Source organism: Cyrtonyx montezumae, unplaced genomic scaffold (genome assembly GCF_038088225.1).
Source record: "Cyrtonyx montezumae isolate F1298 unplaced genomic scaffold, pur_monq_1.0 scaffold_21, whole genome shotgun sequence".
NCBI classification, from domain to species: domain Eukaryota; kingdom Metazoa; phylum Chordata; class Aves; order Galliformes; family Odontophoridae; genus Cyrtonyx; species Cyrtonyx montezumae.
In genome coordinates this window covers 2,335,895-2,362,568 of record NW_027071948.1, presented here as the reverse complement: position 1 = coordinate 2,362,568, position 26,674 = coordinate 2,335,895, and the positions used below count along the sequence as shown (strand labels likewise).

At 45.2% G+C, this 26,674-nt stretch overlaps 2 protein-coding genes across 5 annotated transcripts; both read right to left on the bottom strand.

Moving 5' to 3' along the window:
• Positions 1 to 1,781: 1,781 nt before the first annotated feature.
• Positions 1,782 to 18,566, bottom strand: C1QTNF12 (C1q and TNF related 12). Of its 4 annotated transcripts, XM_065737974.1 has the most exons (10): positions 18,154 to 18,566; positions 16,804 to 17,530; positions 16,257 to 16,516; positions 10,744 to 10,863; positions 10,171 to 10,282; positions 9,609 to 9,790; positions 6,309 to 6,417; positions 5,997 to 6,087; positions 3,653 to 3,731; positions 1,782 to 3,356 (listed from the first exon to the last, which is right to left on the bottom strand). In XM_065737974.1, the coding sequence occupies exons 3-10, from the start codon at positions 16,425 to 16,427 to the stop codon at positions 3,258 to 3,260; spliced, it is 963 nt and encodes a 320-aa protein (XP_065594046.1). In that variant the 5' UTR covers positions 16,428 to 16,516; positions 16,804 to 17,530; positions 18,154 to 18,566; the 3' UTR covers positions 1,782 to 3,257. The 4 variants fall into 4 exon arrangements, with proteins under 4 accessions (XP_065594046.1, XP_065594045.1, XP_065594048.1 ...); XM_065737973.1 differs by lacking the exon at positions 18,154 to 18,566 and having other exon boundaries at positions 16,804 to 17,825; XM_065737976.1 differs by lacking the exon at positions 18,154 to 18,566 and having other exon boundaries at positions 16,944 to 17,825.
• A 4,153-nt stretch (positions 18,567 to 22,719) lies between these two features.
• UBE2J2 (ubiquitin conjugating enzyme E2 J2) lies at positions 22,720 to 25,600 on the bottom strand. Its single transcript, XM_065737972.1, has 6 exons — positions 25,438 to 25,600; positions 25,183 to 25,223; positions 24,305 to 24,407; positions 24,057 to 24,195; positions 23,519 to 23,599; positions 22,720 to 23,076 (listed from the first exon to the last, which is right to left on the bottom strand). Exons 1-6 carry the CDS (start codon positions 25,566 to 25,568, stop codon positions 22,792 to 22,794), a joined length of 780 nt encoding a protein of 259 aa, XP_065594044.1. The 5' UTR covers positions 25,569 to 25,600; the 3' UTR covers positions 22,720 to 22,791.
• Between the last annotated feature and the right edge of the window lie 1,074 nt (positions 25,601 to 26,674).

The following is a 26,674-nucleotide window of genomic DNA, read 5'->3' as shown; positions in this document are numbered from 1 at the left end:
TCTCTTTCTGTTGCATTTCATCCACAGTGCTGATTTATAACGAGAGTTTTATATGGCAAAGGAATCATTTTGCTCCAAAGTTAATAGGCCACCATTCAGGGGGAGTTTACATCTGCTGGGCCCTCTTCTACTGTGTGAGGAAAAGCAGGCAATCCGCTGCTAATCCGACATGAATACCCCTGGAGTCAGTCTGGAGCGTAGCATCAAAATCATTTACAAAAGTGGAAATTTGAATAGAGCTTAAAACCTCATAACCTGTCAGCTCCCAGCCAGGGAAAATCCTTGCAGGCTGGGTCCTCTTGCTTTTATTTGACTGCAGAAAGCAGAGTGCAGGGCTTTGCTCAGCTCCCGACCCCAGCACAGCTTGCCCAAGGGCTGCTTCGTGTGAGCTAATCAGAGAGGTTGGATCCCTGCAGGTTTCAGGTGTGAAGGGCTGATGCAGCACAATGAATGCAGGAGTCACAAAGACAGGTCTGGGGAGGGCACCCATCACCTCATCAAAAGGAGCTAAAGAAGCCTGCTAGCAATGCTGCCTATCCTTCACTTTTTAAGCCAAAGGCAGAGGCACATCCCAAAAGCAGGAGGCTATGATATTTACCATAGAATCACGGGAAAAGATCATCTAGTCCAACCATCCACCTACCCACTAAACCCTCTTGCTAACCAAGTAACTTTAGCCTGAAGCTGGAAACTTTTAGCTGGACTCTGTTTAGAATAAGGAATTATGAGTGGAAATAATCACTTTTATAGACGTCAAAATTAGCAGCCGATGCTTCTCCTGGGATGGCTTGGTTTATTGTTCCTGAAATATAAGCAAGCTTCTTCTCTGAGGGATGCTTCATGGGTCCCATAAAAAGGCAAGGCTGAAGACGTCAGCATCTCAGTGGCCACGTTCATTAAGCAACGTTTAATTTGTCTCTCTCAGGTTTCTCCTTGCCTTGCCTGTCACAAACTGCCATTCCCGTTGGGTGAGATTAGCTCACTTGCCCATTAAACCATAGGCTCAAGCACATGGATTTCACTCTGCTACAAACAACTTGCTCATACTGAACTCAGTCCTTCTGAGTCGTTATATTTCCTTGGGCTATAAATTTTACGACTACAAACAGAGGAGCACTGAAACCTCACTTCTCACATCGTTAATCTCCTCAGCCTCCAAACAGCACGGAAGCCTTGCAGAGCATTGGTGTCACCCACAGCCCAGCCAGGAGCCTTGTGCCCAGCTAAGTTCTGACTCTGGTACACACGTACCTCAATGCTGGAGGCCAGGCTCAGCTTACTCCTGGCTGTTTCAACCCATTCTTCCCATCGTGCTGCTGGTGGGACAACCTCATGCTTGCACTGATGGCTGTATCCTCAGGATTTGAGAGAACTGCAGCATAAGAGTCATGAAGGTTGACCACTAGGATCACCAGGTACAACCACCAATCCATCACCACCATGCCCACTGATGTCCTTCAGCACCCGGTAGCATCCAGAGCTAAAATAAACTTAGCAAGGCAGGGTGGCTTGCAGACAGAACATGAATCACAGAATCATCAAGGTTGGAAAAGACCTCTAAGATCATCAAGTCCATCCTCTCATCAACCAGAGGCAGAAACAGTTCACAGCAATTCACCTCCTGTCAAGATCATAGGAATAATTGATTTATAATTTATAATAATTTGATTTAGTAGTTGGGTAGGGATAGTGATAGGAGGATGGTTGGACTAGATGATCTTGTAGGTCCTCTCCAACCTTATGAACCTATGAATAAAACAAGACAAACAGAAAAAAAGAAGTCGAAAATCCCAAAACAAAATCTGACAAACATTTTTTTTTTAGTTCTACAACAAAATAAATATTTAAACTCTGATTTACCAACAGTGAGACTTTGTTCAAAAAAAAAAAAAACACCCCATAGGTAACAACATACACTGAATGTAACAACACTTGGAGATTACGTTGCTGCAAGTCATGCACAGAATAGCCCCATTTATTACAAATATTCACGCAGTAGAAAGTACAGTATAGTAACAGATACTGGGATATAGGCCATGTGCCCTGACTACTCCTACTCCACCAAAACCCAATGTAAACAGCCAATCCTTGCTGGTAGGGTTTAGTGATCTTCATGTGAGTTACACACTTTGTGAAGCCCCAACAGTCACTGCTGTGGTGAACTGCTGTCCCATCTTTTCCACACCTCCTGCTGTCCCCAGCACTCTTGGTTCTCATTGCATGAAGGCGTTGTAATGGATCACAAAAACACGACAAGGTTAGAGAATGGATATCTTCCATTCACCACAAACGTTCAAGAGAAGTCTCTGGACTCCATTTGGGGCCCTGCTGCCATTTATTTATGAAGCTGCTAAACAACAGCCATTTCCTTTGTTAAGTTGCATCGTTAAAAGGCCAAGTGTCTGCTGAAGGGAAAGAAACATGAAATGACAACACCCATAAGCAGCAAAACGCATCTGACAGATCTACAAACAGATATACGACACCTGAGAGGATGCTGTGTATGTGATGCAGTCCAGAGCCAAAGATATCTTACTAAAACATAAGAACATAACTGAGGGAGTTCATGCTAGAACTGGAGCCATTGGCCTTACGTTTCCATAAAACTAAAACTGCACAGGCAGCGAGGTATTTGGCTTCATCAGTAAGATCAGAGACATTTAGGGAACCCCCATTAAACAGTCCAACCCTTGGATTCCCATCTTTGAAAACAGGCATTGCTTGAGAATTCAACATGCTACTTGTCAAACGGATCTAGGTCTGAACGTGAGAGAGGGCCTACACCATTTACAACTGTGAAAAACAGCTTTGCTGACAAATTCTTGTCTCCTTCCTCCACAACACATGGAATGCAGTCACTGTTTTGCTTCCCCTCTCAATCCTTCATTTACAAACTTAAACACCCCACAATCAATCCCGAAGACGTGCTGATTACAAGTGTAATCGTGTGACATGAAGCTGCAACAAATGCCAGATCTCAGTGTACTGTTCTGTGTGCGTCTGGTGAAGCACATATTGAGTATTACAGAGTTCGTTTCTGAATTATAAAAGTGTATTTTTTAAGGTGAATGAACTGGTGTGGACCTTTGAGAAGCAGTAGCCTCTGAAAGCAAGCTGAAGTATTTGCAAAAGGAAAGGCTCTTTGCTTGTTTAAAAAGATGCCAACTGTTAAACGAAGCAGTCTTCAAGAGTCAAAATAAAGGTTTCTTCAGTCAAATATATGCTGTAAGGCTGTAACGTGATCTTCCCAGATGATGCTATGCGCCCATTAACATGCCCATGAAATCAGATCCATTCTGAATGGTGACAGGAGCTCCAGCACTGTTGTCCACAAATATGGAGGTGTACTGGCCAGCCTGCAGAGCGAGCAAGAGGGAAAGGAAAAGTCACAGATCATAAAGGTCAGAAAAGACCACTAAGATCATCCAGTCCAACCCCAAACCACCTCCGCTGTGCCCACTGGCCCTCAGTGCCATGAAGAGCTACCACTTCCCTGCCACCAATTCTCCACAGCCACCCTGGGTGCGCCATTTAACTTCAGTTAACCTCATCAAGAAGGTTAATAGCTTTCCCAACCCCTGGTGAGAATTCAGCCTTGCCAGTAAATAACTCCAGACCAACTGTGAGTGATTCCCAGCCCGCAGAGCCCTACCTGCAGCTGCAGCAAGCCGTGCACGTAGACAGTGAAGATCTTGCTGTTACTTTCCAAACCAGCAATGACTTCCAAAGACCTAAACAGTGGCGAAAGAACAATGAAACCTTGAGGCAGTCACGACAGCTGACCATCATAAATAATCTATACTTTTGATATTCTGCAAAGAGAATGTAGCTGTAAGCACTCCGCTGACAACAGGTCATTTTGAAGGTATGAAGGGCCAACTTCACTGTAAAAATACGTGCAGACCATGCAGGAAAGAGCATACTCTGCAGCTGAAAGCTGGTTTGGGAAGACACCTGCATCAGGAATCACTTAAAAAAACAAAAAATACAAAAGTCCTTCAGATTAAGCTTGAGGTATAACTCCAGATTACCCCACAGTCCTTCTATGATATCAGCCCCTTTCTAATCCCATAATGCCCAAATAGCCACCACGTTCCTCACAGCAGCAAGATGCAGGACAGCTGCTCCTCATGTTGTCCTCTGTTAATGAAGAACCACTCCCTGTGCAGGACTCAGGATGGAAGAACGTGCCTGAAACAGCAACTCACCCAACGTGAGCTGAGCTCCAAAGCAGTGGGAAAGCACAGAGCTCCATGACTGGCTGGCTTTTCTGAAATCTACCTGGCCACTGAGAGCAGATCCGGTTGTTTTCCCAAACAAACCAACCTCTTCCCTCCCTTTTTTCCATGAAGGGGTGGAGACGAAACCTAGCAAGTGCAAACGTGCTGCTTCCATCCCCCTTGCAAGGAAATAATGTGCAGAAAAGGTAGGGGCAATTTGGCCCAGAGAGAGCAAGCCACTTGGCACCACCTTGACTGAAGAGCTCAGTCTGTGTGTCATATCCTGCCAAAGCCTCACTTGGGTGGGAACTTCCCACCATTAATCTCTTCTACTCCAACTGTCTCTGTGCCTCTCGGTTTCCATTTCTCTCAGCCGAAAGCCCTCAAGGCTCTTTCAGCTCCCTAAAATGAATGACTGCATACGTAGACATCCCCAGGAAATTCCACAAGCACGGGTAGCAGCTCGGCTCATGCCAGCAGAATGTCTGTCCAGACAGGTTCCCATCCCTCCACCCATCTTCCTTCCATCCCACCGACCAGTCACACTCTCACCCACTGTAGGAGAGAAATGTCTTTGACAGAGCCAATGCTGATCTCACTGTATAGAATCACAGAATGACAAAGGTTAGAAAAGATGTCTAAGATCCTCAGGCTCAACCCCAACCCACCCCCACCGTGCCCACTGACCGTGTCTCCCTCAGTGCCACATCTTCACACTGAACACCTCCAGGGATGAGGACTCCCCCACCTCCCTGGCCAGCCTGTGCCAATGCCTCACTGCTCTTTCTGCTCCATATAGGAGCCTCCTATTAATTAATTCTTGTGCCTGCATTTACCAGAACAAGGAAGCTCTCCCAGAATCACTCAGTGCCAAGAGGAACCCCTCAAGCTCAGGCCAAGGTCCATTCTTAACACGATCTAAAAGGCTGCTCATGAGTGCAAGGCTGCAACCAGTCTGTCACTGCTTCAACTCAGAGCTGCAAGCATAAAAGACTGTTACAAAACAGCCTACAAGGCTGAAGAGGTGCCAGTCGCTCTAGTCAACAAGCTCCTTTACTTCCCAGCAGGTCAATGGGCACACAGCTCGTTACCCCAATTACTAATGAGTACTCAAGTCTTTTCCACAGACAGATGAAAACTAGGAGAGCTGGTATTTATTTTTCTGAGGCTTCATGTCAAATTTGTCCTCCAATGAAGGCTCTAAAACTGATAGGGGTGTGGAGGGTCAGTCCTATTTATTTCACTCTGAGACAAAGAGCAGGGAAGGTGAGGCCAAAGCAGCTAGCCCAGTGGCAAATTTATAGTTTTGTGAGCTTTAAGCTGTACCATAAGGCATTTTATGGGCACAATTTGGTGATCTGTTACAAGGGCTGCAGTGGAAGAGCTGCACGCAGGGCAGCGCAGATCTGCACAGCCCTGTGCTGGCTATTTTCCCCAGATCCAGCGACCAGCAACAGTGGCCATTCTACCCAAGCAGCACTGCCCTCTGCTGGGTACATTTCAGCCCAGCCCACGGGTTCTCAGCCTCCTTTCTCCAAGCAACACTTGCCAAACTCATCCTGAGCAAGCTGACCTTCCAACACAGGCCATTTATGTGCTACAGCTGAAAGGATGATACGTTCTGTCAACACACACAGTATTTATTCATCTATTTAGATTACTTGACACCATCCACTGAAACATTACAAATCAGAAAAAGAAAGCACAAAGCCTAAGGGCCAGATGGCATCTGTCTATCTAGAAAAGTTCTCATTCTCGGTTTAAAATTGAACTCACGTGTATCGGTGGCAGAGAGACTCAATGCAGATCAACACTCGGACGTTATCTCTGGCTCGGAGTTGGACTTTGCTCTTCAGCTCACTGTGATCTGTGGAAAGCAGTGAAATAAACATAAACATCTGCGACACAATCACTCGCCGGCGTTTGGTTCAAAAGACACAGCCACATTGTGGCTTCTTAGGAAATGCCAAACAATCTAGGGTAGGGCACCACGAAAGGAGAGCTCAGTGCAAAGGTTCTTCACACCAGGCAGGACCCACCAGAGAACCCAGGACTCCTTCCAGCACCTCTCAAGTGGACAGCACTCACCAATGTGAACGTTGGCTGAGAACTGGTAGATGCCAGACACGGGTGCTGTGAAACGCCCCGTTGCCAGGTTTAACCCCGTCCCCCGGAGGAAAGCTCCTTTGGCCAAAGGCTGAAAATAAAATAAAATAAGCAGAGCAGATCTTGAACGAGTCCCCATTGGTCTCAGCAATTATCTCTACCCATGAAAGAGAAGCAGCTCACACGCGTGAGAACAGAGCTGAAAAATTTCCCCGGATTTTACCTTCCAGATTCCAGTGGGCTCTCAGCATCTGACGCCCATCAAAGGCAAAATGATCAGTATGAGATCTGCAGTGCCCCTTTTGCTCACTGCCCAACTCTTCCAACTTAAAGCAGCAGAGTGGTTGGAACTAGATCTTTGAGGTCCCTTCCGACCCAAGCCACTCCATGACTCTAGAGACTTTGCTCAAGACTTAGGCCTTCAGCAGCAGTTCTGCTAGTATATCTCATGCTCACTGCATCTGTATGCTTTGCTGGTCCTGCTGCCTCCACTGAACCACAACACCCCCCATTATATGAGTCAGGGGATCCCTGCTACTACTACCCAAAACCTCTTAGATTTGGCCAAGCAGCCAAACCTAAAAATTTGGAATCTCATACATCATTTTTGTGATGCAAAAGGTGCAGAGGAAACAATCACGTGGGCCTCCAGAGATTTTCACCCCACTTCAGGTAGAAGTCAGACAGCTCTGATGCTGTTAAGAACAATTGTTTGGATTCTTACAGGTTCCACATTTCATTTTCCAGCCTCAGTTTCTACAGAATAGGCAAAAGCCTGGGGAAACAGCATGCAGATTCTCCTCTTGTGAGGGAACAGTCTTAAGTCAAACTCACAGCAGATTATCCGACTTAGACTAAAATAAACTCCACAAGAAATGTTTATTGTTAGTTTTGGCCTGTCCAGTATGAATTCAGTTAGAGCAGGAGGGGCTTCCATGGGCCAAGAAAGCACATTAGCCAGACTCTGCTTCCACCACAAGGGCATTCTGTGCAGTGTAAATGCAATCCCATGAATGCTGTCTGGAGGGATTTGCCCTGCATTGGCCCTGAGGAACAGAAGAATACAAATAAGGAACTCCTCTTCCCTCTGTATATACACAGGCAATCTAACAGCTAACCTAACAGCAAAGACTGCGTGAGGAGATTGCTGCCATTCTTATGCTATCACTACGCTGTCATTTTTGGTAATGCTATGTTTCATTTACATCAAGATCCAAGCCCCCTGCGTGTAAAACTGCACTCTTAATTCATTCCATTCCTGTTACAGCTATTAGAGGAATCAGCAACCAAATTCCAAAACCACTGGATGGGCATGGAAGGCAACTGTAGGCACCAGTAAATTATCACTGATAAAACATTCCTGTTTCTTCACGCCTTCTGTGGCTTTGTTATTCTTTTGCTCCTAAATGCAGACAATGCAAAGGGTTGGTTCTGAGAAGGGAGAGGTTTCTCTGGGCAAAAATATTCCATTAAACTCCATGCCAATTAGAGTTCCCTGTTGTATAAGCTGAGAAACTACTTGTACACCAGTTATTTCAACAAGCAAACCCAAAGCAAACAAGCAAGTTAACATCCAGACATGCTCTACAAACCAAGATCAGCTTCTCTTCCTCAGTCTGTCTCCAATCCCCATGTCTCTCTCATATGCTCCTATCTCATTTCCTAGCTTTAGATAGGAACCATGCACAGAGAAGAGAGATGTGAGCTGCCTTATCAATGACAAAGGCTGCAGAAAGCAATGCACTGACTTTTGTTATTAAAGAAATGGTTAACCCAGCTGGTCCAGCAACCACAGGTAGGCAGAGGTGTGCAGGAAGGCTACATCACTTTTAATTCCAAATACAAAGGAAATGGTGAGGCTGAGTGGAAGAGAGGAACAGAACACTTTTTAAGAGTTAGGGTGAGAAAAATAGCATGCTATCTCAACACCCAAGGTCGGAGCAACACAACACCCTAATGACAAAGAATAGGAGTGCAAAGAGCAGGACTGTGGGTCCCTCTCTCAATGCTCTTTCCCACTTAACTCAGAATGCCTTGGGTAAGTTCCAGAGAGTTAGATTCAGCCTCTATCATCTCACTGGGAAGTATCACACCGTTGGCTTCTTCTCACTATTAAACCAACAGGGTGGAGGGAGGGGATTTCTCTCCTCTTGGACAAAGACAATGTTTTCATCTTTGCGGGAGCAACCACTGTCTCCCTCCCTGTTGAATTCCCCTATATCAGAACGCAAGCTAAAACCAGATACTTCTTGTCCCAGAGCTGAAATGAAAGGCTGGCATCCAGAGCCCTGCCAGCCCTCCCACATCAGCTTCAGGGCCAGAAGCAATTAGAAAGGAGCTAGGCATACGATAACAAAGCATGGGAAGTGTCAGCCTACGCACTGATTGCTGAGATGTCTTTATTCACATTTTCCCTCCTAATTAATGAGGCAGCAGATCTCTCTAGCCCTGCCCACACTTCAAGTACAATCTTGCCTCTGTGCCAGCACCCACAGTGCTGTCAAACCAGGCTTCTGCAAGTGTATCTGGGACAGATCCAGGAAAGCACCCAGAGCAGAACCACTGCCTCCAGTCCTGCTGCTGTGAGAAGTCCCAGCAGCAAGAGCACTCCATAGGAAAGGATCTGCTGGACAGGACTCTTCAGAGATGAGACAGTGCAGTGGGGAAGAAAGCTTGCTTACTAAAGATGGGTTTTAGCTGTTACTTTGACATTTGTTAGTGTTCTATAAGACAATATGCAAAGAATGTGAGCATTGAGACAATCACATGACAGAAAGATGCCTCTTACTCAGGGCTCATGTACCTATAACCAATGACTGCTCCCTGCTCCTGACATTTTTATACATCTGAAGGTTACTCTGGAATAAAGTAAGGTTTGCAATGAAGAAAAAAAAAGGAACAGATCCCTCAGATTAATGCCAAACATGGACAAATGCCAAACAGAAGCTAACTGCTGTTTAGAGCTGTGGGACAGCCATCTCTAGCACAGTCTGTTAGAACTTCAGTGGGAACTGTCATGAAATGCAGCTGGGCTACAGGAGAGAAACAAAGCCTTGGGTTTGCTGGGAAGGAGAAGACAAAGTTAACTGCCCATCCTACTGCAGTTGAGCTTTAGGGCTGCAATCACCACATGAGATCCAACTTGCCAATGACAAATAAGGCAGCGTTGTGTTCCAGGCTTCCCTCTCAGGAAAAGACCTGGCAGCCCTGCAGACCAGGGGAACTACAGCTACACACAGTGGCCATTGTGTTGCACAGGTTCAAACCATAATCCCTTCTCACCGACTGGAAGTTCTGAAGCTCCACCAGGGTCTTTTTATCTACAACAACTTGTCCTTTTAGCTTGCAGTGGAATGCCTCCTCTACACGTCTGTAGGGTGAAACCTCCTCCAAGGAGAGCAGGAGTGGAGGCAGCTGGCTGGGATGTGCTGAAATTGCCAGGGATGCCCGACGCTCAATGGCTTCTGAGGAGAAAGAAAGTACAGGAAAAAAAAAAAGGCTGAGTTTAAGATCCTGGTCTATGAAGCCATCAGCTAGACTTCTCTACACTCAACTCTTCAACCTGAACTGAATCATAGAGCCATCCAGGTTGGTAAAGACCTCTAAGATCCCCAAGTCCAATCCCAACCCATCCCCATCTTTCTCACTGTCCCTCAGAACAGGAACATCTCCAGGGATGTTGACTTCACCACTTGCTGGACAAACTGAGCAGTACTGAGGAAATATTCTCTCAAATTTCTGATTGTCAGCCAGGGCTAAACACTTGCAAAGCCAGTTCTTTATTTGCCACGGCACTTACCAAAAGAAACGAATCACAAAAGCTTAAAACTCTTAAGGTTTTTACCTTTTAATATCTCCTTAAACTCCTGCAGCAGGACTTCCCGGGTGACTTCAGCACCAGGAGCTCCTGGAGGTCCCTGGGGACCAGGAGGCCCTGGAGGCCCAACAAGACCACGCTAAGGAAGTAACCAAAGGCAAACAGAAGAATTAGAACCAGGCCATTGCATACAGGCAGAGCAAAAGTTCTCCCAGCCATGAGCCAGGAAGGCTACACAGAGCTTGAAGCTGATAGCAGGAACATGAGCCAGTGCTGTCAGTGCTACTTCCATGTGTATCATTCCCTTGGAGTTTCATCAGTGCATGGAAGTACTCCTGCTATCAGCCCACTGAAAGGTAAAGGGAAGGCACTAAAAACATGTTCAATATTTGACTAAGCAGAGATGAAAAGTATACCCAGACGCACAGTAATTCACTGAAGTGCAATAAATAGTTTTTCCATGCCTTGGTTAGTATATCCTTTAAGACATTTGCACTTCATCTAGTGGAAGAAAAACCCTAATTTTATTTCAGAAAAAAAAAAGGGGGGAAGGGAAGCCACGGTGCACGTTTGTTAGCTGATGTCAGTGCAGTGACCTACTAATTTCTTGTCTTTGCCTTTGCATTTCCTTTTAGAGGTGTTGCCATCATCTGGGCGGTGGACAAAGGAGATCCAGGTCCGCCGTGGGTCTGTGATTCGGGGGTCTGGAGATTCAAGGATCTGAAGAGAAATGAAAGCAAACACCAATGAAATTGGGTCTCTTTGGTCAATTCAGGAACTCCGAGAACGAGAAGTTTCCAGACCAGACAGATATCTGCCACCTAAGCCAAATCCCTGATCCAAACATACTGCGTTTGAGAGGACTTAAGGTTCAGGGTCTACAGTAAAATTCCATTTTATCCCACTTCTGTAATGAGCAATTCAATCTGGATTCTCCATTACCGTGTCACTTTTTGTCATCATTTACAGAAGCAGGACAAACAATTCCACAGAACTGTGGCTAGAAACACCACGGGAAGCTCATTTTGAGGAGAAAAGACCACGATCTGTAAGACCTGCTGTGGAAAATCCATGCAGAATAGTGCCAGAGTTAAATCTGGGCAGCCTGCTGGAGCTCCAGCAGGAGGATATAGAGTGCTGGTGCTTCAAAGCTGAGCACAGAGAGCTCCCTCCCGGCTCCAGGCCAAGGCAAGGAGATTCCAAAGCACTTTGCCATATCGATCATGTATTCCACTGTAATGAATCAGAGTTATGGTTAAACAGTCTCCTTCACACGCTCAAATTTAGTGTGCATCTCAAACAAGCACAGCGAGCTGTGCTGGGAGATAGCAATGCCACAGTGCAGCTTGCACAAGAGAAGAAAGCAGCTCGTTAACATCACCCATCTCAGGCAGGATGCAGTGTGCACTCCCACAGAGCCCTAACAGAAGCCAGCAAGGGAACAGCTGCCTTGCAAAGAGAAGGAAAATCAAATCAGATCACTCATGTGGCAGGAGCTCAGAAGTAATCTCAAAAATAAAGCAAAACAGTTTTAGGAGCTGGGATGCAGCACTGGCTGTGGATGTGTATGGGTATATCCAAGTATCTCAGGTTTTCTCCAGGCTGCAACACAAGCACCAACCTCCTGCCAGGTGCAAATGGGGAAACGTGCTAGGTAGAAAGCAGCAGCCATGGGCAGTCTCTGACCATTGGCTGCAAGGACAGACCAAGAAAAAAAAAAAGGCAGAGAAATAAAGGAGAAAAAAAATCATCTGAAATTTATGGGGGGAGGAATAAGAAGAAAAAGAAGGGAAAAAAAGGAAAAAAATGACCAAAAGAAAGGAAAATAAATAAAGAAGGGAAAAGAAGAAAAAAGGAAAAAAAGAAAAAAATTGGGAAAAGGGTAAAAAAGGAAAAATGGGGGAAAAAAAGAGAGAAAAAAAGGAAAAAAAAATCAGCATATCTCCAGCAGTCGCTTAAGTTACAGACCCCTCCAGAAGACAGTCATGGCACTCCCCAGTTTCTCCTTCACAAGGATGACTGACAGTTAAAATCAATGTTCCATCCTTGTGGTATTATTATTTAATTACTATGGCATGCATGAGCAATCCCAGCAATGAGCATGCAAGCCTCTATTTTTCTTGGCAGCGTCCGCCTGCAGCAGCCAGAGACCTTGCAACCAACTCAGGTATCAATCAGGGCTGGGAACAGCCCTGGATTCCCAGCACAGGGGACCTGTCCCTCCTGGGCTGCTGTTTGCAGAGCAAAGCTTGCAGGAGTCTGGAGGAATTCTCGTGGTAACTGCAGTGGGATCAGCTCAGCTCTTATCGCTTCGAGCGGTGCCTCTAAAAACAACAGAAGTGCTGCCAGCAATTTTTAATCAACTTTCCATCCCCTCTGAATACAACAGCACTGATCACTTTGGAACAATGGTGTGACACCAACAGGAGCTCAGCAGCCTTGCTCACAACGCAAGAGGAGCTGAGCTGGCATTTGGGCTGTGGGGCACGGGCAGAACCTGTGGTTCTTTCTGGCTCCAAATCCCAGCAGTGCACTGATGGGCTCAGCCAGCATGGAAGGAATGAGCAGAAACCTCCAGCCAAGTAGTGGAGATCCTGAGAAATATCTGAACTGTATCTGAACTTTCCTAAAATCCAGGCATGGTGGGACCCGCTCTGCGTCTCTGCTAAAGACCAAAGTGAAACGGGCTGAAGTAGTTTTCAGGATGAACAGAACACTATGAGCAAGACTGAGGAAGTCTGTGCATCCAAAGGGTTTTCAGACACACCTTGACATTGTTCAGGGTGGAAAAGAAGCAAGACAAGGTTGTAGCTCTGTGAGGACAGCATCCTTTCCATCTGCAACGAGCCACTGGTGGTCTCCAAGGACATACACCCAACCATTCCAGCCCACAGCCTCCAAGCCTGAAGTGGAAGATTTGCTCAAAGAGTTGTTGATGCATTTGCCCATCTGATGTGGAACTGCATTTAGCAACTCTTTGCTAATTAAGCAGCTGCCAGAAATCTGACAGACCTGACGTGGCATTTCACTTATGTTAATCCACAAATGGATATGTTGCTACGTCCGATTTACACCAAGAGCGTTGTCAGCTTTGCTATGAAATGAGCAGCCAATGATTTCCTCCAGTAGTCTGTCTGATTTGGAATGGCTTGAAAAGGGACAAATCCCTCTTTTAAGCACAAAAGAAAAACCAACCCCCAGCTCTGCTGCAACCAGCTCATGGTTGTGCACACCCCTGGTTATCAATGAGATGTAAACCCAAGGTCCTGAGCACGTGTGGCTTTTACAGATCTCCCAAGTATTTTCCTGAGAGCAGAAGCATTAGGTTTGGTACCTCAGCCAAATCCCAACTGGGATATTGGGATATCTCAATTCCCACTGCGTTCTGCAATTAGAAAATTATTCTTTATTTCTCTCAGTGGCCATCTCCTCTCCCTTAAACACAAACTGCCTTCAGTGGTCACAGTGTGATGAGTGCAATGAGTCCAATGGAGCAGCTCGTGGGAGCACGACTGTTGGAACTGCTACAGGTGGGAGAGAACTCCTTTCCTACACTCCAGAGCACCTCAGAGTGGTGCTTTCAGTCACATTTCAAGGACTCTTTGTCCACACAGCAGGTAACAAAACTGAAAGATATTACATAGTCAGAAATTCCATTGAAGATAAAATCCCGCTGACCTCAGATCATCCCTGTAACTTCATGAGGACAGCTGCTATGCACATCCCCAAGGATGGAGCTCCACAGCCTTTCTGTTCACCCTTTTCCAGTGTTTGCTCACGATGGATATTTTTTCCCTTATGTTTAAGTGGAATTTCTGAATTTCAGTTTGTACCCAGTGCCTCTCCTCCTTCCACTGAGCACTCACTCCACCTTCTTTATCCTCTGTACTTAGGCACGGATGCACTCAGCTCTGTTCACAGTCAGCAGGTTACCTGGATGCCAAAAAAAGCAAATACTCACTTGCCTCCATCAGGCAAAGCTTAGCCCAGCACCACGAATATTAACAAAGCCCCAAGCATGAAAATGGTCTGGACAGCTGTCAGTGCTCCTGGTAAAATCCCAGGCCAGCTGGGTGAGACAGAAACAAGGCAGCTCGCAAAAAGCCACCTCTGTCCTCAGAGGGCACTCCTGTCTTAATGACACATGGGTTTGGGGATGCAGCAGAGCACTCTGACCACGTGAAGGACCACTTCCAAACCACATGAGATGGGTAGGAAGCAAATCCTGATGGGTGCCAACGTTCCTAGTATTTCCCTTTGAATTATCAGCTCGTCAGAGAACTGAGAGTCCTGCCTGCCTCCTTCAGCAGAGGTCTCACTGCGTTGCTGCTGTTCATGGGAACTTTCTCAGCTCAGTGTTGGAAAAGAATTCCCAAGATAAACCTGATCCAAAGCTGCTTAATTAGAAGGAAAACAAATGTACCTTTTTAACAGGGCGAATGAAAAGCACCACTCATCTGATACTTCACTCCTGCTCTGACAAACCTACCAGCTGGCCACGGAGCCTTCCAAGGTAAACACAGCTTTAATTTTTTACAGTACGTGGCCAAAAAAAATAATATATATATATATAAATAAAACATCCCATCTTTCCTGTTATGTAGTGCAGGGAAACAGGACGATGCTGTTGTTCCTGTGCATCCCTTCGCCAAGCAGAACTGCTCACAGCAGTGCTGCCAGGGCTCGGGGACATGGTCGTCCACGATGTTCAGGAGCAACAGCTGAGTCCTGGAGAGATTCCAAGCAGAAAACCACACTGCAGAACTGGGGAGTGTGTATCAGGCAGAGTTCATGAGCATTTACAGCAGAGATTTGGGTTAGTCCCATCCTTACGAAACAGAACCTGCCCGTGCTGAGCTCTGCAGCTCTCACAGTGCCAAACCTTTGCCATGGATGTTTTAAAGCACAGCATTTCAACACAGAAAGTAGAGCTTCCAACCAATGCTTGTGTTGATGAGCACCCCTGAGTGCGTGCTGTGGTTCTTCCTGCAGTAACGCATGTGTGACACTATCAGCATAAACCAGGACCAGTTCCTGCTTCTGCCACCAGAATATATTCTGCTTTTGGTCTGGTCTATTTCAAAATTAATTCTGAAACAGAGTGGAGTGCATTTGTACCAGACAGAAATCTGCCTCTTCTGCAGAAAGAGAATGAAGTTGTACAGAAAGTGGAAGAAAGCAACTGAATGTAAGCACCTCCAGAACTCAGCACATATACAGGCTGTCCTGACAAAGCCCTGCAACAGACAGCAGAAATGAGCACTGCCTGCAGTCCCCTAATGATCACTGGAAGTGCAGCAGCCAGCTTTTTTTATACAGAGGACTGTTCTCAGACTTGCCCAACCTTAACCAATTACTCTCACAATAGCACTGAATGGGACGTTTAGAATGTCAGACCAATTGTTCCAGAGGGCCCACTCTGCCATGCCCCAATTTTTGACAGGTTGTTCCTCAATTGCTATAGTGACTGCCATCCCTAATGCTTGTGATCAAAGTCGTGTTCTAGAGGTCACCAGGGACATTTTTGTATGAGCAGAGAGTGGGCAGGGGCAGTGTGACAGGGGACACTCCCTCTGATCTCAGTGCTGCAGTCTCCATCCTCCTCCTTACCCTAGGACCTGTTCTTAATGACCTGAACTCCCCTCCTTCTCCCACAGATTCTATGCAGATTTCCATCTCCAAAGATTTGATGTCTCAGTGGAAATGGTGTCCTGCAGCCCAGGGTGATCCCCCCAAGCACAGAAGTGTGGGATCAGCCAGGTGTCACTGCACCCAGCAGGCCATCAGCTGCAGCCACTCACAAATCACACACAGCCTCATCACTGGGGCACGAATCCTGAATCACTTCCTGCAAGAGCCACAATCACCCCCAACATACACCAAAGTTTTTCCCACCTGTAATATTTAACCACAACTCTCCCCAGTGGAATGGCAGTGCAGAGAAAGCTCAGGCATGCTCAGGTGTTGGAATTGCTAGGAAACAAATTATGAAAAGGGGAGAAAATTCTCTTTAAAAACCAAAGAGATTGGCAAGACTGCTCCAGTGGAAGAGGAACCAGCATCACATTGCTGCCAAAATGAGTTTGACCAAGGGCTGATAAAGTGCCACCTACCTTGGGATGCCCGTGCAGCTCCTCACTGTTGGACAGGGTGGCATTGAAAGGTTCTGTGTACTGATTTGGTTCTTTCTTCATCTTTCTCTCTTTCTTTGCTGCCATAACTCTGAAGAGGCAGAGCTGGTGGCAAAGCAAAGTGGCCACAAACACCCAAGTGCAGCCCTTCATTTTGCAAAGGGAGTGACCAAGTCAGGAAGGGCACTCTCCGAGCACAAAAACCTTCACCACCAATGACAGGAATAGACACAGACTTCTCTCTAAAAAAAACAACACAAAAAACCAATAATAATAATAAAAATTAACAATAATAAAAAATACAAAGGTTAGAGCTATTAAAGGCAATCCTTTGGGCTATGCGATGCCAAACGAGCAGCATGCATGGACGTGCTGGTTGCTGGAGAGGGCTCTGTTCAAGCAGGACACACTGAAACCGTATAGATAAACTTGTCTGGAAATCTGGCTTCACTCGAAGGCAGAGGTAAGTCCATTCAGGCTCCTGAAGCTTACATAAATACGAGGGGCCCTGGGAAGCCCTGCCACCCACCTTGCAGTGTCGCTCCCCCTCCTCGCCCCCCCCACACAATAAGTCTTCAGCCTCGATTAAAATGCACTCAGCTATGAAACCCAGAGAAAGTCAGATTGCTCAGGGCAACAGTTGCTCAGGTCAGGGCTGAAGACACCAACTCATCAGGGGGGTTGTTCAGTTGTTCCTCTTCAGCAGCAGATTTCACTTTCTGTCATTTAAGGCACTGTGTTCATTGCAAAGCAGGCATGGAGAGGTCCCATCCATCCTCCCTCGAAGGACAACTCAGTGACAAGTCCTCATCCTGCCCCGTCAGGGTGCTGGCAGCTGCCACCCAAGGTTGTTCCAGTCACCACTCTTCTGCAGAGGCTGAGAGCATCCCTGCCAAGCACTCAGCCTTCTAGGGACAAAGTCAATTCCTCACAGATCACACAGTTAAACCAGGGATAAATAAAGAAGCTGAGGGTGTACCTCGGTCCATGAGGAGCAGATGAAGTCTTCCCAAGTTCAGCTTCTCTCCCTCTTTAGCTGGATTTGTCTTTGCTTCTCCTGAGCACTGAGTCCTGACGGCAGCAGTGAAGATGCAGTGTGCCTGGTGTCACACCCAGCAGGATTTCAGGTACCTCCAAGCGTTGATCGCTGATGTTCCTCGCTGCTCCTTTCCCAGACTGAAAACTGGCAAAGCCCTCCTCAGCTCTTGCTCTACCTCAGCAAATAAGTACTTCTTTCCTGAACGAGTTTCCATCAACTTGAAGGAAAAAAAAAAAAAAAAAAGAGGAGGAGGGATCACATTCTAATGAGCTGTCAAGCCTATTCTCTTCACATTCCTATTAGACTCACTGATAAGTGGAGCTGGCCTGTGTGCCAGGCAGATTTAAATCAGTGCCTGCTCCCTGCTCCCTCCCCTCAGCCCTGCTCTGTACCTCCCCTTCATTATCTCTGAAAAATCACCATTTTTCTGGGCAGCCTGTGAAGCTGTACACGAGTGTGTGGTAGTGTCCAAAAGCTGTGGCTTGGAATAGGCACTCAGCATCAGATGCTCTGTGCTGGGGTGAGCTGTGTTCCACACACGTTCCCCCAGATCCCACGAGAGGATGGCTCAGTGGGGGCTTCCTGCTTTATTTAACTGAGGGAGGGGAGGGCTCCTCGTTAATATGAGCAGAAAACGAAAGGAGAAAAGCATCTACAAACATTTCACAAGGGAGATATCGGGCCAAGCTGCTAAGCTTTGCTAGTTGCTCGAGAACAAACAGCCCCATTCTGTCTGTAACACAGGGATGCAAACATTTATCTGAGCTTGTACTTGTGTCGTTCAAGAACGACAAGATGTGGAGTGAGGAAGCAGCAGGCTGGCTTTGACCACCTCCTTACCATGCCTCCTATCATCCAGGTACAACAGCACAGGTCTTTGTTGGCCTTTAAAGAGCAGAGAAGGAACATCAGCTCTTCTGTCTCAGGGAAACTGAGGCACCGACAATCCAAGCACAAAAGCCAAGGGTTCTTCAGAGGAAAGATACTTTCAAAGTAGAGGGAGAAGTAAAGGTTGGGAAAGAGTGAAAGCCAGAACGGGTGCTGGAGAGAAGCTAAATAGTTAACAGCATCCCACCCCTCCCCCAAGCAGCTCACATTCCATCAAAACTACGTGGCAGACTTTATTTGTTAATAATATTTAACTTTCTTTGGCGCCTTCTCATACTTAAGCCTCTTTTTTTCAGGTTAGTTGTAGACAAGCCATGAATTTGTAAAAGTGCACTTGATGACACATTAATAGGACCATCTGTCACATCGCAGCTAAACAGCCTGACAGATCCACACACCATGGCAAGGAATGACATTCAGAGCTGGAATGGGGCAATCCCTTCTTGGTCTGCTGGTGCTGTCTGCCCAGAACATCCCCACTCTCATCCCAACAGCTCAATGCCAACACTGTATCCTCAGGTCTGGGGCAGGCACAGCTCCTCAGTGCACTCCAGCAAACCGCCCTGGTGGTTTTTTAGGGCTGCAACAAGTGCAGGCATTGCCTCCCATCCAACCTGAACTTCACTGCACTGTTGGTAGAACTGCACACCTCGGTGTGCTTACACCCCAGCTGCAGCAGCTCCCAAGCACTGGAGCTCTGAGCACCCAGAACAGTGTGCAACCTGTTTGCAGAAAGCAAATAAGCTGTTTCAGGGTGCAGCAAACCGTAGCAACTGAAAATAGATTCCTCTCCACAGTCAGCACTGTCCTAACAATAACTGTAGTTCAGAGGACACCGAAGCTGCATGAGGAGGGAAAATGTTGTGAGGACTACCACACCAATCCAAGTGCCATTTGTGAATGCTGTAAAGGAAACTGAAAAGTCAGACAAGGGACTTGTGGCTGCAGCCCTCAACCTCCACATGCAATCTGCCTCTGGTCCACAAGTAACCCCACATTGCCTAATTATGATGATATCCAAAAGGCAGAAAGCCAGGACCTCCTGTGCTGCCCAGCACAGATAAAGGAATACATCCTGGTGAGTTCTGAAGCCCATGCAGAAGATGGCACATCACCCTTTACTGACACCCACAACAGCTTCACGAGCAGATTAAAACCTGCAGTGCTGCTGAAGCAGACCCAGCAGGTGTGAAATCTGAAGTTACCCAGTGCCAGCCTGCCACAAACTCAAGCAACAGAACAGACCTGAATACAACAGCAGACACAAGAGCAGCTTTGGAATGAAAGTGCAGGCTCTCGAGACTCGTTTCCTTCTCCAAAACACTGCAGCTGAGCTGCCCGTGCTGCTCTTTGCTCAGATCTCTCTGTGCTGCTCACCACGTGGAGCCCCTGCCTCCCAGCTCTGCCTCTCACACAAAAGCAGATGGAATTCCCACCCCACCTGGTGGCAAGCCCATAGAAACGCTGAGCTGCTAGAAGAGCCAGAAGGAACTTGAGCTTCTTTTGGGCTCCTCAGTGACCAAGGTGTGAAATGAGGTCGGTGGTGCAAAGCACTTTCCACTAATGAAGGGTTCCTAGCAAATCCTAACCTGGTTTTGCTTTCTACTCGGCATATATCCATGTAGATTCCTTCCCAGCAACCCCTTTGCCAGAAACAGCCCCACAGAAAGCTTTTAATTTTACCATGAACGTTTATTGTGAACAAACAACTTTACAACGCAGTCATTTCTACTCCTCAGAGTACATGCTTGAAGTGAGGTAATTCCCATGACCTTGAAATTTCAGGGGGAGACAAATTAAGTCGACACACAAACCCAGGATCATGAAAGCCATGAGATCTCTAAAGGCCATCAGTGAGATGTCTCACAATTCAAGTTGCAAAACTTCCCTACCAGGGCGTGGTAACATTTCTGCATGGCAAAGAATGGTTGACTCCATCTACTGACTTTGGTAACAAAAAGATCGGATACTGCACATTGTTATAAATGCTTTAAGAAAAATCAACAACAAAAAGATGAACTACACAAATGGGAATGAATCTTCTGTTACCAAAGGCAAGGAGCAAGGACACGTGTGGAGATGTTGCAAAGCTAGAGGTGCAAGGGTTCAAACAAGATATTGCTCCTAGCTTTTGACAAATAGCACCACCCAAAAGGACCAAATCTCTCTGCATCCAGGGCACTCAAACTGCAAACACAAAGTAAGGTTTGAGTTTCTTTGTTGTGTTTGAAATGCAGCCAATCCCCATAGAAGATGCAGCATCTCCAGGGGTTAAGGGTTGGGTTTGTGGGTTTTTTGTCTGCTCCCAATTGCAGCACTTCTTAAAACCAAAGCTCCCACCTTCAGATGCTCAGGTATAGCTCAGGGCCACCTTCTTGCTGATTTCTCCCCAAAAACATGTTATGATGTGCCATCTCCCAGTTTTACTAGTTCTTTTGCCTTGGCAAGGTGCATTTCACACCATGCCCAAGGTCTCCTTGCCTTTGTCTTAAGTGGACAAAAGATTTTCCATTAGATAAACACAGACAACCATCTGCAAGCTTTGGTCTGCAGGAGATGTCAATGGTTAAAAATAAAAAGGCATTGTGAGAACATAAACACGTTTGAATGGTAGGAAGATCTACGAGGCAGAACAGCCTCAGCTACAGGTCCATCTGCTTTGAGGAAAAGAAATAAAAACAGTAACAAAAAATCACTGAGAAGCCACCTGGAAAATCCTATCACTGCAGGAAGACACGACACCCCTCCTCCCTTCACAGTACCTCCACACTGACAGAACTTATCATTTCTACATACACACAGAATTGGTGCTTCTCCTTTTTACAAGAGCTGATTAAGCACATACAAGAGGCAAATTAGTTATAAATAAGATTTGGTAAAATCACAAAATAAAAAAAAAATAATCAAAGATCTATAAATACATTTTAAAATCAACATTCCATCCCCTCTCTCCCTTATCTCAGTAAGATCTGCTTTAAGATTTCTTTAGTACAGAGCTGCTGTGCTAGCTTTGATAATTCCTACCTAGTGCAGAGAATTGGTCACATTTATTGAAGCTCATGGGTTTATCATAGAGACCTGCTTACAATTCAAGACACCAAGAAGCAGAGAGAGAAGAAATCTGAAAGGGAAAATAAATCAGTTTAAAAAAAATCCTTAAAGTACATGAGGTAATACTTATTGGGCTCTTCACAACAGCTAAAAGACAAAGTGGTTGGAGGCAGAGCTCCTTACCCTGCCATCACCTTCAGCAGCCTGTTGTACCACTGACAGCAAGAGCACCCTCCCCAGATGACACAGACATCACTGCCAGTTTTGAAAGGCACAGTATGTTTGCCTCTGAAAAAGCATTTGGATAAAACTAAGCAGGAAAAAAAAAATAAAGAGCACGATGAGTTGAAGAAGTAACTTCAGACTTTTGAACTATGCTCGCAGCTTCGCTGTTTTATTCACAATCCTGTCATCTCACCAACACCAGTGCTGCTGTCACAAAGAGGAACAGAGACAAACTCAGAACTCAAAGCCAAAAGCTTCTAGAAACCTAGATCAATTAGCAGTTGGGGCTTTGTGGGTTGGCTTGTTTTGCTTTGGGATTTTTTTGGCCCATTCTCAAGTAAGCAAGCAGAGCTAATGCCAGGGGTTCACTTCCTTTGCCTTGTGACATTTCAGATTCGGTTGACACTGAAGAAGCTCATTTGTTACTCAGACAAGATTGACTTTATGACTTCACGGGGGCTGGGTTTACTTCAGTGTCCAAAACCCAACAACTCCAGAGATTTTCTCAACAGGTAATCCACCCTCCATTCATCTGTGAACTTTTATTGTTTTCAACAGTGGCACCTTGTGATCACAACGAAGTATTACAGTTTTCAAACAGAACATCTCCCAGAATGGAAATCCCTAAATGAACGAATCCAAAACAACGCTGGCTACCTGTATTCCCACTAAAGAGTGATTCCAACACTTTCTCTGGCTAATCATTCCTAAAGGCTGACAAGCACACCCCCTGTAGCCCAAATAAAACCTTCAATTACACAGTGACAGTTTAGACAACACATTTAACACACATGGTGTTATTTTCCCACTCATCTAATCACTACTGACTAGATATGCAATGTCTGTTTTATTATAAAAATGAAAACACCTATCTTCTGGAGCATCAACGTTCACGTTAACCAAAGCCTTATGAAGTCCACATTTTCTCCACTCGACTCATTTCCAAATTGGGTACAGACTCTTCCCTAACGAAACTAAAACGATATGCACCAAGTGTGAGCTTTTAAAAACTGTTCAATGAAGTAAAAAGCTTTATTTGCTCGAGATTCCCAAATCTGAAATAACAGATGGAGAAGTGCTATAAAAATCAAAGCACTAGAAATGTTGGCATTTCATCACTAATGCTTTGACTTGACAACTGTGAGCAGAACTTGGTTTGGTTTTCTGACTAACTGAACAGACTGTTCCCCAAACACAGACGTGAGCCAACCAAGATTTCGCCCGTCAGTAACACAAGTCAGAAGTCAGATGCCCAGAGAGTCCCACTCACTCAGCAACTACCTCTAATTTGGTCTTGGGTTTCTTTTACTCTCCTCATTCTTGAGCTATGCTTCTCAGTACATACTTGACTGTGTAGGCAAAGGCTGCAAAGCCAACTATGACAAACAAGTTCGCCAGAGCTCCACCTAAGAGTCCATGGTTACGGTTGGCTTGCTGGAGGCCAGGATGGTTGGCAGGTGCCAATGGAACATGCCCATTAAGAAGGGGGATTCCATTCTGACCGTAGTGTGCTTCCCCATCTGGGACAACATCTGGCAAAGGGAGGGATGGAGGTCTGCTGTTGAGTTCTTCTTGTGCTTTCTGTTTTTGTTTAATCTCCTGGAGAAAAAAAGGAAAAAAAAAAAGGGGAATACCTGCAACTGAAAGCGGTGAAGCTTTTGTGTGTTTGACAGATTCCAGAACTTCAGTTCTTACAAGGGCAGACGTAACAGTATTAGTCCTACTCCAACTCAAGAGTACACAGCCCTAAAATATTGGGACCACAGACACATCTGCTGCACAAGCAGCAGTCAAGGTTATAATAACAATCCCAAGCATGCTTGGTTCCCTAAACATGGGATCTTTGTGTAACAGACAGTTCAAGATTCAAGCCTCTAATTCTTTCACTCTGCAGAAGTGCCTTTTAAGAGGCTTCTAAGGTTCTAAAAGTAGACAGATCTTGGAAAAGTCCCAAACAACAAGCTCACAGACATACACAGAGAAAGTGAAAAGCTACAGAAAACTAGGTAATTCAAGCTAATACATGAATGAATGCTCCTACCTCCACCACTTCAGGGAAGAGCTCACAGAAGACTTTGTCTTTCAAATTGAATCCTAAGCTTTGTGCAGCGAGTTGCCGTTTCTGTGGAGGAAACAAAAATAATCAGCATACAAACAATATTAATATAGCTCAACGCTGCCTCTGGTTCCTTCCCACACAAATGGCAGAAACCAGGTACTTAGCAGTTTACACCACCTACAGCTGCACAGCCAATGTTATTCTACACATCAGATCCTCCTAAACTCACCCTACACTCCCAATCCTTCATTTCAGGGGATTAGTGTGCTGTAGTGGTGTGCCTGCTTGCCAGACAGCTCAAGCAGAAAAGGTCCTAACCACACAGATACCAGAAAAAGATCTCACATTGTTCTTGGAAATCCTCCGTCCCCACACCGCCCCAAACTGCCCCAATTCTCCTGCTCATCACATACAGCAGATAAGATATCAAAACATCCACTACTGCTGCTGCGTTGACCTGGAGGTCACATTCAGTAGTCCCTAAACTGGCAAAGGGTACATTATGCAATCTGGAGCTTACTGCAAACTCTGAAGTCTCTATGCTGCCCAGGGTGGGGCCCTTTTCCACCATAAAACTAAGGAGGCCCGTCAAGATCGTGGAGACTGACCAAGCTGGATTCCATGTATCAGGGTGGAAGTCAGTGATAGAAAGACATAACCTTCAAAAAGATAAGACAAAAGTGTTTCATTTTTGCCATTAGAACTACTACACATTTTACATATTGCAAAAACGGTGTTAATTGCTTTAATTTAGAAGAAAATCCTTACCTTGTATTGCACTTAAACCTTCCATTAGGTGTAATCATATAAATACTAGGAGGTTTAAATGGAAATTCTCTGGGGAATATTAGTTTCCCATGATAATAGCCACCTGCATTACATAAAGAAATTAATTACTTAGTTTGCATTAAGATGAAGTCCTAAGCTACTCAGATTGGTCTAAATAAAACCCTCCATTTGTTTCCCTCCCCTCCTCACTCTAGAGATGAAACATTTTGCATATCTAAAACAACCTGCAGCAGATTTACTCTGGAGATAATTCCCCCACATCAGCATTACAAACACCATTTTCTGTTTTCCAGTCTGTAATACACTTAAGGAACATCGGCCAAAGCATATTTAATACAACGCAAATGCTTTAGTCTTTCACAGGCACAATTATCTGCAAATGAAGAGCCCATATTTCAAAAGCATTTTGTGAAAGGCTCCAGAAGACACTGTGAACTATGAAGCACAGCAAATTAACACAGCTTTTTTGGTTCTGAATTTCTCCAAGTTCGTGAAGAGAATACAGCTCTCAGTTCAGTGAGAGATGCTTATGCAGTACAGCATAAGTAAAGCACCCTAAAAATCCCTCAGAGATATAACATTAACAAAATGAGCTTTTGAAGTTATTTTGACTCTCCTAAAGTGAGTTACCTAAGTTACTTATGTTAAATTGAGGACACTTTTTAATAAATGTTGTTCCTCTAATGTCCTTGAAAACAGAAACCCTAACACTTTTCAATAAGCCCCCACACTAGTCACAGACTGCTTTGAAATTGAATTTTTTTGAGAGCTATTTACCATAGCTGTGCTCTGCCCATTCAAACAGCCATGCCAACCACAATGCAAAATACATGCATGCTTTCACTTCATGCTTTTACCTTCATAGGGAGTTGTTTCAGGTCCCCGGACAACATAGTGCCTAAAACAAAGAAGAAAATGTAAACAGTGTGAAAGCCATTTCACATCAGCTTCTCTAGAAAAAATGAAGACTAGCATCACTTTAAGAAGATTCACATGCCACCTCCCAAAACCAAAACTCCCATACAATCTGTAGGGGGGAGGGAGTCAGACTTGATGACCTGGAAAGTCTTGTTCTCTCCACAAGTGCATGAACAGTTTGTTCCAAGTCTTACCATTCAAGGATATTAGATGGGAGGGGTTCTGCACAGATATAAGGCACTGGATCTTTCTTAATTCGAAGGTAGTCTTGTTTAAGTCTCTGTGTTGCTGTCGTTGGTGCTCTCTTATTACTGTTGCTGCTCATCTAGTTTTCAAAAAATATATACAAACACAATCTCAATAGATGCAGAGCTATTATGCTTCCCTGAACAGCTACAGATTTTGGCAGCACCTACTAGACACAGTATCTTTTTAAGAATACAGTTACTGTAAGAACCATACACAGTCTTAACCAACACAGTCAAAAGAGACTCCATACATCACCCAAATGGGAAAAATGCTCCTTCCAGAACACTGCTGCATAAGTAGATACACAGAGAACTGCTATCACAAAATGAGCTGCGCTACAGCACCCAATTAAACTGTTAACAGCCATTCCTGTGCTTAGGCTGGGCACAAACCATGGCCATAACGTTATAAAGGGCTCATCCTTTCCAGTAATTCACTTCCCAAATTAGTCAGAAAATCTATGATGCATATTCGCCCATGAATTAAATTCATTTGCTCTTTTTATCACAAGCAAAAAAAATATAGTAGTAATCATTCTACTGACTTTGGGGGGAGGAATTTTAAGTTCCATTTGCTGCCTGCTTAGGGTTCAGCTAAGCTTAGAGAACTTCTGAGCCAGATTATTCTCTTCCAGACAAAGAGCTTCATCCGAAACGTGGCAAGTCAGTGTGCAGAATGGAAAATCCACGCTGCTTTCAAGACAAAGAAAGCATTAGCCTTTGCAATGCATCTGCAGAGCACACACCATTAAGTAACTGCCACTTGGCTCACTTTCCCTCAGAAGTATAACAAGTTACTCAGCAAGTCAGCTTCTATCAGAGCTTTAGAAAATCAGAGGGAAAATAGGAAAGGTTTTATGAGCACTTTCTATAAAGATCTAAGATGATGTTCACTTGTGACAGCAATGCTGGACAACAGAAGTACATCAAATGCCCTAAAGCTTCCCACTCATTCAATACAGTCAGTGAAGTTTTTTTTTTTTTTTTTTTTTGAGAATATTTATACTACTAACAACAAATAAGAAGGCCAAATACACAAAACCCTCCTCAAAACGAACACATTTAACCTGGCTTTTCTCAGAAGTATTGTAAACCATTTAAACACACGGTGCTGTTGAGTTTTTTGGGGGGTTTCTTTTTTCTTTTGAAAGAACTAGCACGTTTTTCAAATACATCCCTTCAA